Source organism: Malania oleifera, chromosome 1 (assembly GCF_029873635.1).
Source record: "Malania oleifera isolate guangnan ecotype guangnan chromosome 1, ASM2987363v1, whole genome shotgun sequence".
NCBI lineage: Eukaryota > Viridiplantae > Streptophyta > Magnoliopsida > Santalales > Ximeniaceae > Malania > Malania oleifera.
Genome location: NC_080417.1, coordinates 156505198 through 156519120, shown reverse-complemented (window position 1 = coordinate 156519120; position 13923 = coordinate 156505198). Strand labels below are relative to the sequence as shown.

General features: G+C 36.2%; 1 protein-coding gene across 8 annotated transcripts in view; it reads left to right on the top strand.

Moving 5' to 3' along the window:
* LOC131168533 (peroxisome biogenesis protein 5) overlaps positions 1 to 11377 on the top strand; it is a 110339-nt gene extending 98962 nt beyond the window's left edge. For 5 of the 8 annotated variants that reach the window (XM_058128038.1, XM_058128047.1, XM_058128053.1 and 2 more), the window contains exons 10-15: positions 5791 to 5875; positions 6130 to 6239; positions 8914 to 9138; positions 10167 to 10232; positions 10782 to 10876; positions 10956 to 11377. In XM_058128038.1, coding sequence (XP_057984021.1) covers positions 5791 to 5875; positions 6130 to 6239; positions 8914 to 9138; positions 10167 to 10232; positions 10782 to 10876; positions 10956 to 11034 — 660 coding nt within the window. In that variant the 3' untranslated portion in view covers positions 11035 to 11377. The remainder of the gene's footprint in view (positions 1 to 5790; positions 5876 to 6129; positions 6240 to 8913; positions 9139 to 10166; positions 10233 to 10781; positions 10877 to 10955) is intronic. The other 3 variants (XM_058128086.1, XM_058128077.1, XM_058128091.1) reach the window with 1 other exon arrangement.
* The last annotated feature ends 2546 nt before the right edge of the window (positions 11378 to 13923 follow it).

Below are 13923 nucleotides of genomic sequence, written 5' to 3'. Positions count from 1 at the left end.
ACTAAAAACAACAAATAGTTTAATCTCAAGTAATACAATTGGTCCTATGGCATTGATCTGTATTCTGTAATATGGTTGTTCTTCAGCTTTGCCTTGGCTTCTTCATGTGTTTTTGAGAGTACTTCTTCAAGTGATTTGTAGTGTATTTTTTGGAGAAAAGGGGGGGGGGGGGGCAAGGAATTGTTAAAATGTAACTTTCTTCATTTTTCATTTGGTTTTTTTTTTTTTTTTTTGTTAATTTTAGAGAAGAAAATAATTCTATTATTTTTTTAATGATAAATGTACAGCCTGTATATAATGGAAGGAAGAAAATTTCCTTTCACTATATTCAGTAACAAGATACTAATTACCACAAAATCAGGAAACTAGCCAAATGTAGGAAACTACAAAGAATCTCTTTATTCCTAAATTAACGTAGTCAACTAATAATAAAATCAGAATTGCTGCAACGATATCCCTGAAAATCAGGGATCAGGTATTTCCACACTCCCCCTCAAGCTAGGCGTAGATGTTAATCAAGCCAAGCTTGGTGCTCAAATCTTCAAAATTCTTCCTTGGTAGAGCTTTAGTGAGAATATCTGTGTATAGTAGACTAACTGTCCCATTTTCTATCTTCTCCTTTATGAAGTGGCGATCTATCTCCCACATAGTTTGTCCTGTTGTGATGCACCAGATTCTTTGCAATGCTAATAGCTAATTGATTGTCACAAAATACCTTCATTGGTTCAGAAGTGATGATTCCTAGTTCCCTCATTAGTCTTTCCAACCATATTCCCTCCCAAATTCCGAGTGCCATAGCTTTGAACTCCACTTATGCACTGCTCCTAGAAACTATTGGTTGTTTCTTACTTCGCCATGTTACTAGGTTTCCCCACCCATACTTACAATAACCAGATGTTAACCTTCGGTCAGTTATTGATCCGCCCCAGTAAGCATCAGTGAGCACTTCAATATCTTTCCTTGCGTTTTTCCTAGCCTTTACTTGGTGTCATTTTAAGGTACCTTAGTGTCTGGTTGGCAGCTTCCATATGTTCTTCAATTGGATCATTCATGAATTGACTGACAACACTAACCGAGAACCCAATATTAGGTCTGGTGTGCGAGAGATAAATCAGCTTCCCAAAAGGTCTTTGATATCTGCCTTTGTCCACTGGAACACTGTCCTTATTAGCTCCAAGCTTAGTACTTGAGTCCATGGGTGTTTTAGCCAGTTTGCACCCAAGCATTCCTATCTCTTTAAGAAGATCTAGTACATACTTCCGTTGTGACACTGAAATTCTATTTCTTGACCGGGTTACTTCCATTCCAAGGAAGTATTTTAGGCTCACAAGATCCTTGATTTCAATTTCTTTGGCAAGTAAGGTTTTGAGCTTGATCAGTTCGTCTTCATAATCACTTGTTAAGATGATGTCATCTACATACACAATGAGAATCGCCAATTTTCCTTTGGTTGAGTGTTTGATAAATGAAGAGTGATCTGCTTAACACCGAGAATACCCATACTTCACTATTTTGTTGAACCTGTCAAACCAAGCTCTCCGAGATTGCTTCAGTCCATATAGGGATTTCTTGAGCTTACATACCTTATTCATAGTTGCCTGTGTTTCTAATCCAGAAGGAATGTCCATGTAGACTTCTTCTGTAAGGTCTCCATTGAGAAAGGCGTTTTTAACATCAAGTTGGTGAAGAGGCTAGTCAAGATTGGCAGCCAATGATAGTAGTCTCGAATAGTGTTTAATTTAGTTACTAAAGCAAACGTCTATTGGTAGTCGATGCCATAGTGAACCCTTTTGCAACCAGTCGCGCTTTAAATTTGTCCACGCTTCCATTGGCCTTGTATTTGACGGTGAATATCCATTTACATCCTACTGGATGTTTCCCACTCGGTAGGTTTGATATCTCCCAAGTTCCATTTTTCTTTAGTGCCTGCATTTCTTCCCATACTGCAGTCTTACATTCCGAAATTGAAATGGCTTCTTGAATGGAGTTAGGAACCTGCACTTTGTTCAGATTTGCCACAAATTTTTGGAAGCTAGGTGACAACCCTTTATAAGAGACAAAGTTGTAGATTGGATGACTGGTACATGACCTCCTACCTTTCCTTAAAGAAATGGGACAATCAAGGTTATTAGCAGTAGACTCATTAGTGATGAATTCAGAGCTAGTGTTACCTGATGAAGTTTCATGTGTTCTTGCATTTGGCTCAGATTCTCGACTTTGCTCGGGAGGTGCTTGTTGCTCTAAATCTTCTTGAATCTTCTCCTTCTGAGAATATACGATGAACTCACCATTGGTTGTAGGTTTCAGACGTTGGACAGGAGTTGAAGGAGGTGGAAGATTTTCAGATTATGTTTCTCTTTGGTGATTGTGGTTTGGAGTAGGAGTAGGAGTAGTTGAGATAGGAGGGATGGTGACTTGTGGACTTGGGTGGTTGTTGGTTGTTGTGGCATCAATATCCCAAAGCTGGTATTCCTGTATGAGATTCTCCCCGTGAATATTAGATTTGGGGTAGTAAGGTTGATGTTCAAAGAAAGAAACATCCATGAAAGTGTATAGTCTTTTTGTAACCGGGGAATAGCATTTGTACCCTTTTGGTTTGGAGAGTAACTAAGGAATATACACTTGAGTGCTTTGGGGTTGAGTTTATGTCTGTGTTGTTGGTGGACATGGACAAACACGGAGCACCCAAATACTTCCGAGTGGTATTGTTGAGACAATTTGGGTGTTGGGATACGAGTGAAGGAGTTGACAAGGTGTTTGGAAGTTTAAGACACAGGAAGGCATTCGGTTTATGAGATAAGTTGCTGTGAGTATGGCTTCCCACCAGAAGTGTTTTGGGACATGAGTGGAAAACATAAGTGATCTAGCAACATCTAGAATGTGTCTGTTTTTCCTTTCCACTCTCCATTTTGTTGAGGAGTATCGACACATGAACTTTGGTGTATAATGCCTTGACTTTGTAGGTAATCTCCGAGAATGTGTTTGAAGTATTCCTTTGCATTATCAGTCGTAAAGATTTGTATTTTGGTATGGAATTGGGTTTGAATCATAGTGTTGAAGGTTTTGAAGATTTGTGCAACCTCTTATTTTTCTTTCATGAGAAAAACCCAACTGATTCTATGTGATCATCTACAAATAAAATAAACCAACAAATCCCAGTAATACTTTGATACGTGAAGTTCCCCAGACATCACTAATGGATGGGATTTTTTATATTGTTGAATTGAATAAGGGTTACGGGCATGTTTAGAGAAATGACAAACTTCACACTGAAAATCTTTTGGATTTTTATTGCTGAATAATGAGGGAACAAGTTTTTGAAGGTACACGAAATTTGGTTGACCTAGGTTATTGTGCCATAATAGCACATCATTATTGAAACAAGAAACAGTAAAAGAAATTTTTGTAGACTGATTGTTTGCCTTGTCCGAATCTGCCTTGTGAGTTTGTTGTTCCGGAAGATCACCAACCTTGAGGATATAGAGCCCTGAGCACATCTCAGCATTGCCAATCATCTTCCCTGAATTCAAGTCCTGAAATTCACACGAGTTAGGGAAGAATTTTGTAACAGAGTTAAGCTCTTGAGTGAGTTTGCTAATCGAGAGTAAATTGCAATTTAAGTTTGGGACTAAGAGGATGGAGTTTAGGGTGAGGTTCTTTGATATAACCACAGAACCGGTTCCTGACGCCTGTTACTCTTGAGAGAGACCCATCTGCAATTCTGACAAAAGAATTTTCATGACATGGACTATAAGTATTAAAAATCCTTGCATCTTCAGTCATGTGATCAGAGGCTCCTGAATCCACAATCCACGGGCTGATTTTCTCTCTTGTTGTACTGAGAGCGTTTAAAAAATTACCTTTGTGAGCCAAGGATCTGGTTCCAATGAGTGAGGTATTGGAGGATTGTTGCTGGTTGATCAATTTTTGCAAAAGTTCCATTTGTTCTTTGCTGAATAGACTCTGTTCTGGCTGTGTGTGGTTCTCGTCACAGGAGGCCATATGTCCACGGCTTTCTCTGTTGTTGGATGTACGTGAGGGGTTCCAATTGGTGGGTTTTCCATGAATCTTCCAGTAAGTCTTCTTGGTGTGACCAGTCTTCCGGCAGTGATCGCTCCAAGGTCGCCCTTTTTTTCGGTCTGTAGTCTCCAGCTTGATGTTGAGGCCCTTGAACCGAGGGTGCAGATCCTTCAGGGCTGTGAGCCGTAGTTGGTGGTCCCATCATCACTTTCTTTCGATTCTCTTCCATGCGAACTTCTGAAAATGCTTCTCGAATACTAGATTGCGGTTTCAGCCCCATCATTCTTCCTCGAACTTCATCAAAGTCCTTGTTGAGGCACAACAGAAACTTATAGAGTCTTTTCTTTTCAATGATTTTCCGATGTTTGATTCCATCTTCTGGGCAGTTCCAATCGTATTCTTCAAACATGTCTAATTGTTGCCAATTCCGTGTGAAGTTTTGAAGTATTGAGTGACCATGAGATCTCCTTGGCATAGGTTGTGAAGAATACTTTCAACAGCTAACAGTTTGTATGAGTTATCAAAGCTAGAATACGTTTCTTTGGGTGTGTCCCAGATGTCCTTTGCGGTCACATACAATAGGAAATTTTCTCCTATTTCATTTGTCATTGAGTTGATATGCCAGGACATCACCATGTTGTTCTCTGACTTCCATGTTTTGTACTTCGGATCTTCTTTGCTTGGTGGGGCTTCTACCCTGGTGAGGTAGTCTTCTCTTCCCTTTCCGCAAATGAACATCATTACTGATTGTGCCCACTGAAGATAATTCTGTCCATTGAGTTTGTGCCCTGTAATGGGCAGAAGATTGTCATCTTATCCTCCTTTGCTGCCTGTGGCTGAGATTTCAGGATGGGGGGTGGACTTCAGAGAAGGATTGACTTTGCCGATCCATTGTCATCCCATATTTTTTCATCTATCTACGGTTCAGGGGTGGCTCTGATACCATGTTGATTTTAGAGAAGTTAATAGTTCTCTAATTTTTTTAATGATAAATGTACGGCCTATATATAATGGAAGGAAGAAAAGTTCCTTTCACTATATTCGGTAACAAGATACTAATTACCACAAAATCAGGAAACTTGCCAAATATAGGAAACTACAAAATAGGAAACAAACTAATAGAGATATCAGGAATTTTCCAGAATCTCTTTGTTCCTAAATTAATAAAATCAGAATTGCTGCAATGGTATCGCTGAAAATCAGGGATCGGGTATTTCCACAGTTTTCTTAGGATGCCATTTCTTTCTTGTATTTTTTTTTTTTTCTAGAAAATTTCTATATTCAATATATGGAAAAAATTCTTTTACCAGATTTACATTCTAAGTTGAAGAGTACTCTGACCATAGGAAACCTATAAATATCTATGATTTCTAAAAGAAGTTTTGGATGAATTGAAAATTTGTGGTTGCTTAGATCTGTGAGCTTTATGTTTAAGAACTTGTGCAATATATACAGTTTGATGATGATGTCACAATGAATTCTTGGAAAATGAATATATGATACTTTAATTGAGATGCTGCTACCTTGAATTTCTTTATTCAAATTTTGTTTGCTCTTTGCTGTTCCTAGGTGGTGTTAAAAGTATTTCAACTTTATTTTTCTGGAATAAATGTATCAGAACTGCTGAAACCTACATCTTGCTTTGCATGTTAGAACTGTGTTAGAGTTTGATTTTGGATGTTGGCATCGTTTTACAACTTTGGATGTTGTAGCACTGTTACGAGTGTTGTTTCACCTTTTTGTGCTGAAGAAACCTGCTCTTGGTTGCAGGCTATCGCATCCATGATGCGTGCGCAGGAGGTTGACCCAACAAACCTGGAAGTGCTTCTTGCTCTTGGCGTGAGTCATACTAATGGTTGGTTATGACTTCTCTACATACTTATTTGATGAATACGTTTGACTAATCTATGTAATAATCATCATGGCCTGGCCAAAAAGAATTATGTTCGTGTATAAGAATTAATCATTCTGCTTACTCCTTGATGAGAAATATTCTGAATATCTTGATTGAATTGTCTCACTGTTTCTTGCCTGATGTATAGAATAGTTTTTTAAGTATTTATATTATGATGGACATTCAAAATAATTAGTTACCTTGCGCAATATCAGAGTTGGAGCAGGCAGCTGCATTGAAATATTTATATAAATGGCTTCAACATCACCCTAAGTACGGGAATCTTGCCCCTCCAGAGCACTCTGATTCTCTATATAATGCAGATGTAAGTGTCATTTCTTCAATTTTTTGATACCCTATTGCTGTCTGTTGAAGTAAGCACAAGTCACTGGTCAGTGTTTCAAATGCACCTTTTTTTTGAAGAGGAATTAGAAATTTTTTTAGGGATACTTTATTGAATATTATTTGTTTGGTGTGATAGCAGTCTGCACTCAGTATACATTTGTAAAACTATGATGAAGTTGAAAAAGTGGAGCATTTGTAATGTGAAGTTTGAACTCCTTCACAAATCAAAAGAGACTTGCTTCTCAAAACTTGCCCACATCTACTTTTGTGTGCACAGAAGTTGTGTCACTGAATGTTAATACTCCTTCACCACAAATACATCTGAAAGATGACAAACAATTACAGCCACGGCATACAACTCTAAATACTACATCAAGGGTCAAATAGTTCACTTCAGAGTTTCTATTTCGTGTCCCTTGTTTACATGGCACATTTTTCTTTTCATGGTTCTGCTATCATGCTTGCCAGAGTACTGATTTGTTACAGCCTTTTTCAAGGGGGCTCTACTTCTATATGTATAATTTTATATAGTGACTATTGACCAGCAACAGCCTAGGCATTCTTTCTCGATCATTATGAGAGAGGATGACTGAATTTGGTCATACATAAAATTTTCTTGAGGATATGATTTTAAGTGCACTAGAAGGGGAGAATCTCTGGTTGCCTGATTTTGACGGCTGACAGACAATCAATTTTGAAGAATGGGTGTTCAATGGCCCATCAGAGCTGAGTTATCTGGGGAGAAAACATGTTTATCATCTCGGGAAGGGTGGCTATAGATGGCTTGCAGTGTGTACTGAAGAAATTCTGGTTGGGGAAAAGGGAAAATCCAAGCGTTCAAGCTTTAAGGGCTTTGAGGTATCTTTTGTTTCCAAGCCTTTTGGTTAACCCTAATGATGTTTTCTTATTCTTGAAGAACTCCTGCATTCCCGGGTATTCAGTCTGTGAGTCCTAGATGGACAGGGACTTTAGGGTTCTGGAGATTCTTTAGGACTATGTAAACATTGGTGGGTGAAGGTCCATTCAAACAATGTTGTAGCAGAATGAAGCATAGAGATTCTGGATAGCTGATCTGATATTGTTGCTAGGCTCAATTTTTTCCTTTGATTGGAAAATATGTTGATGTGCTGAGATAACATTTAAGTTTTCATCAACTATGGAGATTTTCCTGTGAGCATCATTGGTTGAAAGTTGGAGGAAGAATATCTTTAGGACATCGCATACATTGGAGGCCAGGATTTTCCCAATTTAAGTGGTGTATCTCAATTGAATTTAAATCTGGAGGGGAAGCCAACTATTTAAAAACGGGTTGTGTGTAGATGGGCAGGGCACAAATAGGCCAGACCATGTTATTATGTCTCTTGCACCTGAAGGCGTCATGGTTTGATACTTATACCTGCTTACCCAGTGAACAATGATGGGCTGAGTAAGAAGGGTAAATGGGCTGGGAAAGTCTTGGTCTGAGAAGTAAATTGTAGCAAGCCCATTGGAAGTTGTGGCCTACATTGTCTTCTTCAGCAGGTTGAAACCAGAAAGGTGCGTCAAAGGTGATGAACCAGGATGTTTCCACTAGGCAGGCAGGTCTGAAGAAAATCAAAGGGGTTTCAAGGACTCCAGGGGCAGTGACGCAGTGTGGCCATTTGTCTCAAGTCATCATCTTCTTCGTCAGGAGAACAGCAGGTTGTGACTGGGATGGACTTCGCATGACCAGAAACAGAAAGCAACCAAAATGATTTCTTGTAATAATTTATTGGCATAAATATACCTATAGCGTGTGATGATATTGTATGATAGGGGCATTATGTCTGACCAACCAACCATCATGGACAATTTAGTCCCAAAAAATTGGATACCGATGCAAATGTAAGATGCCCATGGTTGAGCATTGGAATGGGATTCTCATGTTTTGTGGAAATCTCAGGGAATGTGAGATTATTGCCACAATGAAACGTTATCCAAATGAGAAAGGCATAGAGAGGGAATTTTTTATGATTTATTAATTCTTTTTCCTGATAGATGCTCTTTTCATTTATAGCTTCTAATCCAGACATGTGATGTCCTGTGACACCAGCATACTCTTACCCTTTTAGAACTTGGAAAATACAAGGGAAAGGAAAGGAAAACATAAAGGAATCCAATTTCTCATGGTTATCAAGAAAAATGAAAAAGAAAATAAAAACTTTATCAAATCAATGAACAAAAGTTTGATTTTGTATGCCATTCACATTTAATTTTTCTTAAATTTTAATCATATTAGAAAGAAAAATATAATGGAAAATGATTTTTTTTCTCATTTTCCTTTCCTTTCCCCACCTAAATCCTTGATCCAAACGCGCCCTTAAATAATTTATAATTTTTCCACTGAGAAATTACAAGTCTACAGCTTATTTACTTTTCTTTCATTTTTAAATATCAGAATAGTTTTTATTTATTTAGCTGGCCATGACAACTGTGAAAGGTTTGATGGTGGTTTCTCAATTCTCCAATGATGCATCAACTAGTTCTGTTGAGATATTTGCTGTCATCGAATATATGTTTGAATGTGGGACCATTTTTGCTGCTACATATGTTGGAATGCTTTTATCATTAATTGGAGAAGAGCTTCCTTTCTTCTTTTCTTTGTCTTTTTTTTATTTTTCTATTGTGGCGTGTAGGTTGCTAGGATATTTAGTGAAGCAGCTCAAATGTCACCAGAAGATGCTGATGTCTACATAGTTCTCGGGGTCCTGTATAACCTATCCAGGGAATATGACAAAGCCATTGCATCTTTCCAGAGAGCTTTAAAGCTCAAGCCACATGATTATTCCCTTTGGAACAAGCTCGGTGCAACACAAGCTAACAGTGTTCAGAGTGGGGACGCAATATTGGCTTATCAGCAGGTAATCCTAGCACAATGTCAGAGAGTCACCTTGTTATATCTCTGTGAGCATCTACGTAAGCTATTGAAAGTGTGGTTTTCTATATGATGTTGAACATCTTCGCTTCTGCATTTTGTTTGGTTCATTTCATTTTCTTGCTTAGCTGTTAATGGTTATTATTATTCTGTTTTTTGCACATCTCTGGTTCTGTTTTGAATTAGTGTTTGCTATGTCGAAAAAACATGTAATTCTGTTTATGTTTGGGGTAAAATTAGTTGGTCCTTTAGTTTGTATATCAAAATATTTATCAATGTTAAAAATGTGACAACCGGAGCTAAGGCTCCCACCATAGTTGAATTGTGAATCAAAATTCTTTATTTGGGAATCAAGAATTGAGAATCAAATTGAATCGTTAAGATTTGGTACAAATTTCCAAAATCAATTCTAAATGACAAGAAACAAAAAGTAAGAACACTTAAATTTAAACAATAAAAAATCATATTCAATTTGTATGCTTTCCCTAAAAAAAAATGACAGTAATGGAATGAGTCAAGAAATATTAATAAAAAAATGAACTTTATGCTCTTTTTAAGGGAAGGAATCAAGAAAAATAAATAAAAAACAGAACTTTTGGTCTTTTTCAGCAATTAGAAAATAATATTTCATGCAATCTTTCTCGAATTAAAATGAAAAAAATAATTAATGAAAATAGAGGACTAGTGCATGATTTTTTCTCATGGTACTTCTTTTAGCTGTGCTGTATGGACAAATTCTGGCCAGCAACTGTTGGTGGTGGCGTCGCTTACTACTCCACTGTCTGTGATGCTATTACAAGCTTTGGTATTATGGCTAATGTGTTTCCATATTTAACTGAAATGCAGTGTAAATATTTCATTGACTAGAACATGTACCCATTGGTAAACAAACAATTAGAATTGACTGCATTTCAAGCTCACATGAGCATGATGATTGTGTTCTCTCTTTTTCTTTCTAGTTGTGTATTTTCCAAATCAAAATTAATTATGTTTGTTCTATATATGGGTTCCCAGGCATTAGATTTGAAGCCTAATTATGTTCGTGCATGGGCAAACATGGGTATCAGTTATGCCAACCAGGTTTGTTCTAATGCCTGGTTCTTCAGACCTGTTGTCATTTTTGACGTTAGTCGATTAAAATTGGAGTTCACTTTTCTGTGTTTCTTTTTGGCTCTCTACTTATTGCTGGGTGTTGGTTAGTTAAAGTTGGTTTTAGTAATTCATTGTGCAATGATATGTTTTCCTAACATCCTTCAAAAGATATTTGAATTGTCATTAAGTTTTTTTCCATAGCGGAGTAATGAATAGAACAATAATAAAGTAGAAAATTGATTGTTTAATGAGCATATCTATAGTGCAAGCTTTTAGTATTGCATGATGAAAATGATCCTTGCTTCTACATTGATAATTGACTTTTATTACATCAATCAGAACGCGGGATAGGATTCAGGGACTTGTGGGATTGTTGTTACTTTATATTGTTGATGATTAAGTATTGCATTTTGGTTGTGCAGAAAAATAGTATTCCCTCGTTTCTGAACAAATATTTTGCATCCTAAAATCTCTAAAGCTGTGAACTTTTTTGTTGGGCACTGATTTACTCAATATGTGAATGTAAACTATGCTCAGGGCATGTATGAGGAGTCTATCCGTTACTATGTCAGGGCACTCGCCATGAATCCAAAAGCAGATAATGCCTGGCAATATTTGAGAATCTCTCTTAGGTAAGTTGGTGAAAAAACTAAAGAGATTTTTAAAGCCTGTGATGCAATTCAACCACTCATCTCTTTAAATGCTCTACAGCTGTGCTTCCCGAAATGACATGCTGGAAGCTTGTGACTCCCGGAATCTTGATGTTCTTCAGAAAGAGTTTTCACTTTAATATTTGTGACTTTTTGGAAGCATAGCCTGAATAGTGTAATCTGCTGCAAAGATGAGGTAAATTTGGGAACTTAATTTGCAGTATATATGGACATATATTTGGAGTGGGATGATGCAGTCCAAGCTCTTGAATCTTGATAATTACATTTATTTTTAATTCCCATGTTCAATGTACATAATTAGCTGCACTTGGATCCCGAAAATAAACGGTTTTCCAGTCTCAGCACAACTTCAAAGAGACCTAGAATATTTATATGTGACCAAGTAACTCGTTATATCACATTTGTTTAAAGGAATGCTTGATATAATAATATGCTGAACTGCGGCAAGAGTTGGCACGGTTATTTTGGCCAGCAGGTTGATCGATGCTACAAACTTTTTAAATATTAGAATTTAGAAACAGTAGGAATTCTATCTGCGCGTGCTCATAAAAATAGTTAGGATTTTGAATGCAGGGTTGCTGATATTTAATCATTTAGACTTATGCAAGATTTGGCTGAGATTTGATTGTTTTGGTGGAGGGCTGCCATACCAGATGCTAATGCTAACTGTTACGGAAATTTTTTTGGCTAATTGATATAAATCTGCACGGTACAATACTTGTTCTTTGGATTAGGTTTAAGAAGCAAATGGGGAACCCAAGTTCATGTCACTGGGCCCCTCCTTGAAAGAGGGGAAAAAAATCGCTGGGAAGGAAAGAAAATCAGAGAGAAAAAAAAAAAAAAAAGGAAAAGGATGTGCGGTTGGGATAGTTTGGAACTATTTATATTTAAAAAAAAAAAATTTAAAGTGTAAGTTAATAAATGTTGAATTGAAAGTGTTTAAATAAGTGGTATTTTATTGTGATTAAAATAAGCTGTATTTGTTGTAAAACATGTATATTTATGTGGATAACTATCTAGATAATATATTACAACCTTTGGTATACCCACATAATGGTTCATTATGTGGTTAATATTTGTGATGTCAATGTATTTGCCTATATAAGGACATATTTTACAACAAAATAAAATAATGAGATGATTAGTAACATTTAGTTCCTAAAGAATTAGACTGTTGAATTTCTATCGCTCAAATCTTTTTGTTGTATTCCTCTTTTTATTTACAACATGTTATCAAAACGATCAAATCTCTAATGATATAGCAAGTATCGTTGGTATTATTTTAAGGTAAGAATTTTGTTTCTTTTAACATTTGTTAACTATATCTCTTATTTTGAGTACGTGTCCTTAAATATTTTTATGTTGGGATATATGTGAGAATAATATTTTCATTTAATATTTACCTACCTTTAAATTTTTATTTGTTTTTAAAGTGGACTTTATGATGTCAAATCTCACAAAGTTTGAATTCGTTGTCCTTGATATTTCTGGAAGAAATTATCTGTCATGGGTGCTTGATGCTGAAATTTACCTTAATGTTATGAATCTTGAAAGTACAATTGAAGAAGAAAATCAAGCATCCCTCCAAGATCACACAAAAACAAAGATTTTCTTTCGACACCATTTACATAAAGAATTGAAAATTGAATACCTTACTATTAAGGACCCATTAATCCTTTGGAACAACTTGAAGGAGAGATGAACATGGTAATTCTCCCAAAAGCTCGATATGATTAGATACACTTGCGACTGCAAGATTTTAAAACTGTAAGTGAATATAATTCAGTTTTGTTTAAAATTAGCTCTCAATTGAAGTTATGTGAAGAAAAATTATCAATGATATGTTAGAAAAATTATATATAGTGACTTTCATGCTGAATGTGGCTCCTACACAGTATATCAGAGGGAAAGTTAGATTACAAATATTTTTTAAGCTAAGTTTCGTGTTTACTTGTGGCTAACAAAAAAAAAAATAAATAAGGCTTTTGTTGAAAAATCATTAATTGTCCAATGGTTTCATTCATATCATTTCCTGAAAGTGATGAAAATTGACTTTTCCAGGTCGGTGGTGGTTTTTTTAATAAAATTTAATAAAAGAGGGTCGTGGTAGAAAAATTGTTGGGACCCGTGCTTGATCATCCTTCAAAATTTGAAAGCAAAATGTGCTGGGAAAAAGAACTCAAGAAATGGGCACCAAAAAATAAAAAACGTTTTTTTTTCCAAAAACAAATAATTGAAGAGTGTTAAATAATGACCATATTGCTATAGGTGTGGACCCCAAGGTCATTAGTCTCGGAAATATGTGGCCACTCATAAATAAACACTTGTTTGATTTTTACAAGGTATCGTTAAGGGAAAAAAAAAAAAAAAAAAAAAAAAAAAGAGAAAAAAAAAAACCAAAAAAACTGGACCAAAAAGAAACAAAAAAAAGGAAGAAAAAAAAAAAAAAAACCCACGCCACAAAAAACCAGTTCCTTCCGGTTCCTTTACTGCTTCCACCCTTTACCATGTATTGATTCGTTCTTTATATTGGTGATGGTTGGTTAGTTTTTGTTTTTTCTGTCGATGTGGATTCGGTTGGGCCGTGTGTTTCTACTTTGTTTTGTTCGGTGTGTGCTTTGCCTCCCTGTCTCGATTACTCTGGGGAGTGTTATTTTTTCCTTTTATCTTTGGTGTCTTTTTGTTCCTTCCTCTTGACTGCTCTATTTTGTAGTTGTTGTCCTCCGTTTCTGTCTTTTGTTTCCCCCCCTTCCCTCTGTCCTTTTTTTATTACAAATTTACATATACTAGGCTTGGCTAATTCTTTATTATTTCTTAACTTCTTAATCTAAATTTCCTCATTATAGATCTACAAAAAACTGATAAACTGGTGCTTCATTAGTTTGTGTATTTCCTGCAATTCTCTTTGTTTTACCTGCACCCAATCTTGTCCCTACCCCGGGTTTTGAAATAAATGTTCACAAATGCTTTATGCCCCCCCCCTACATCTCCATCGTAATTAATTTTGC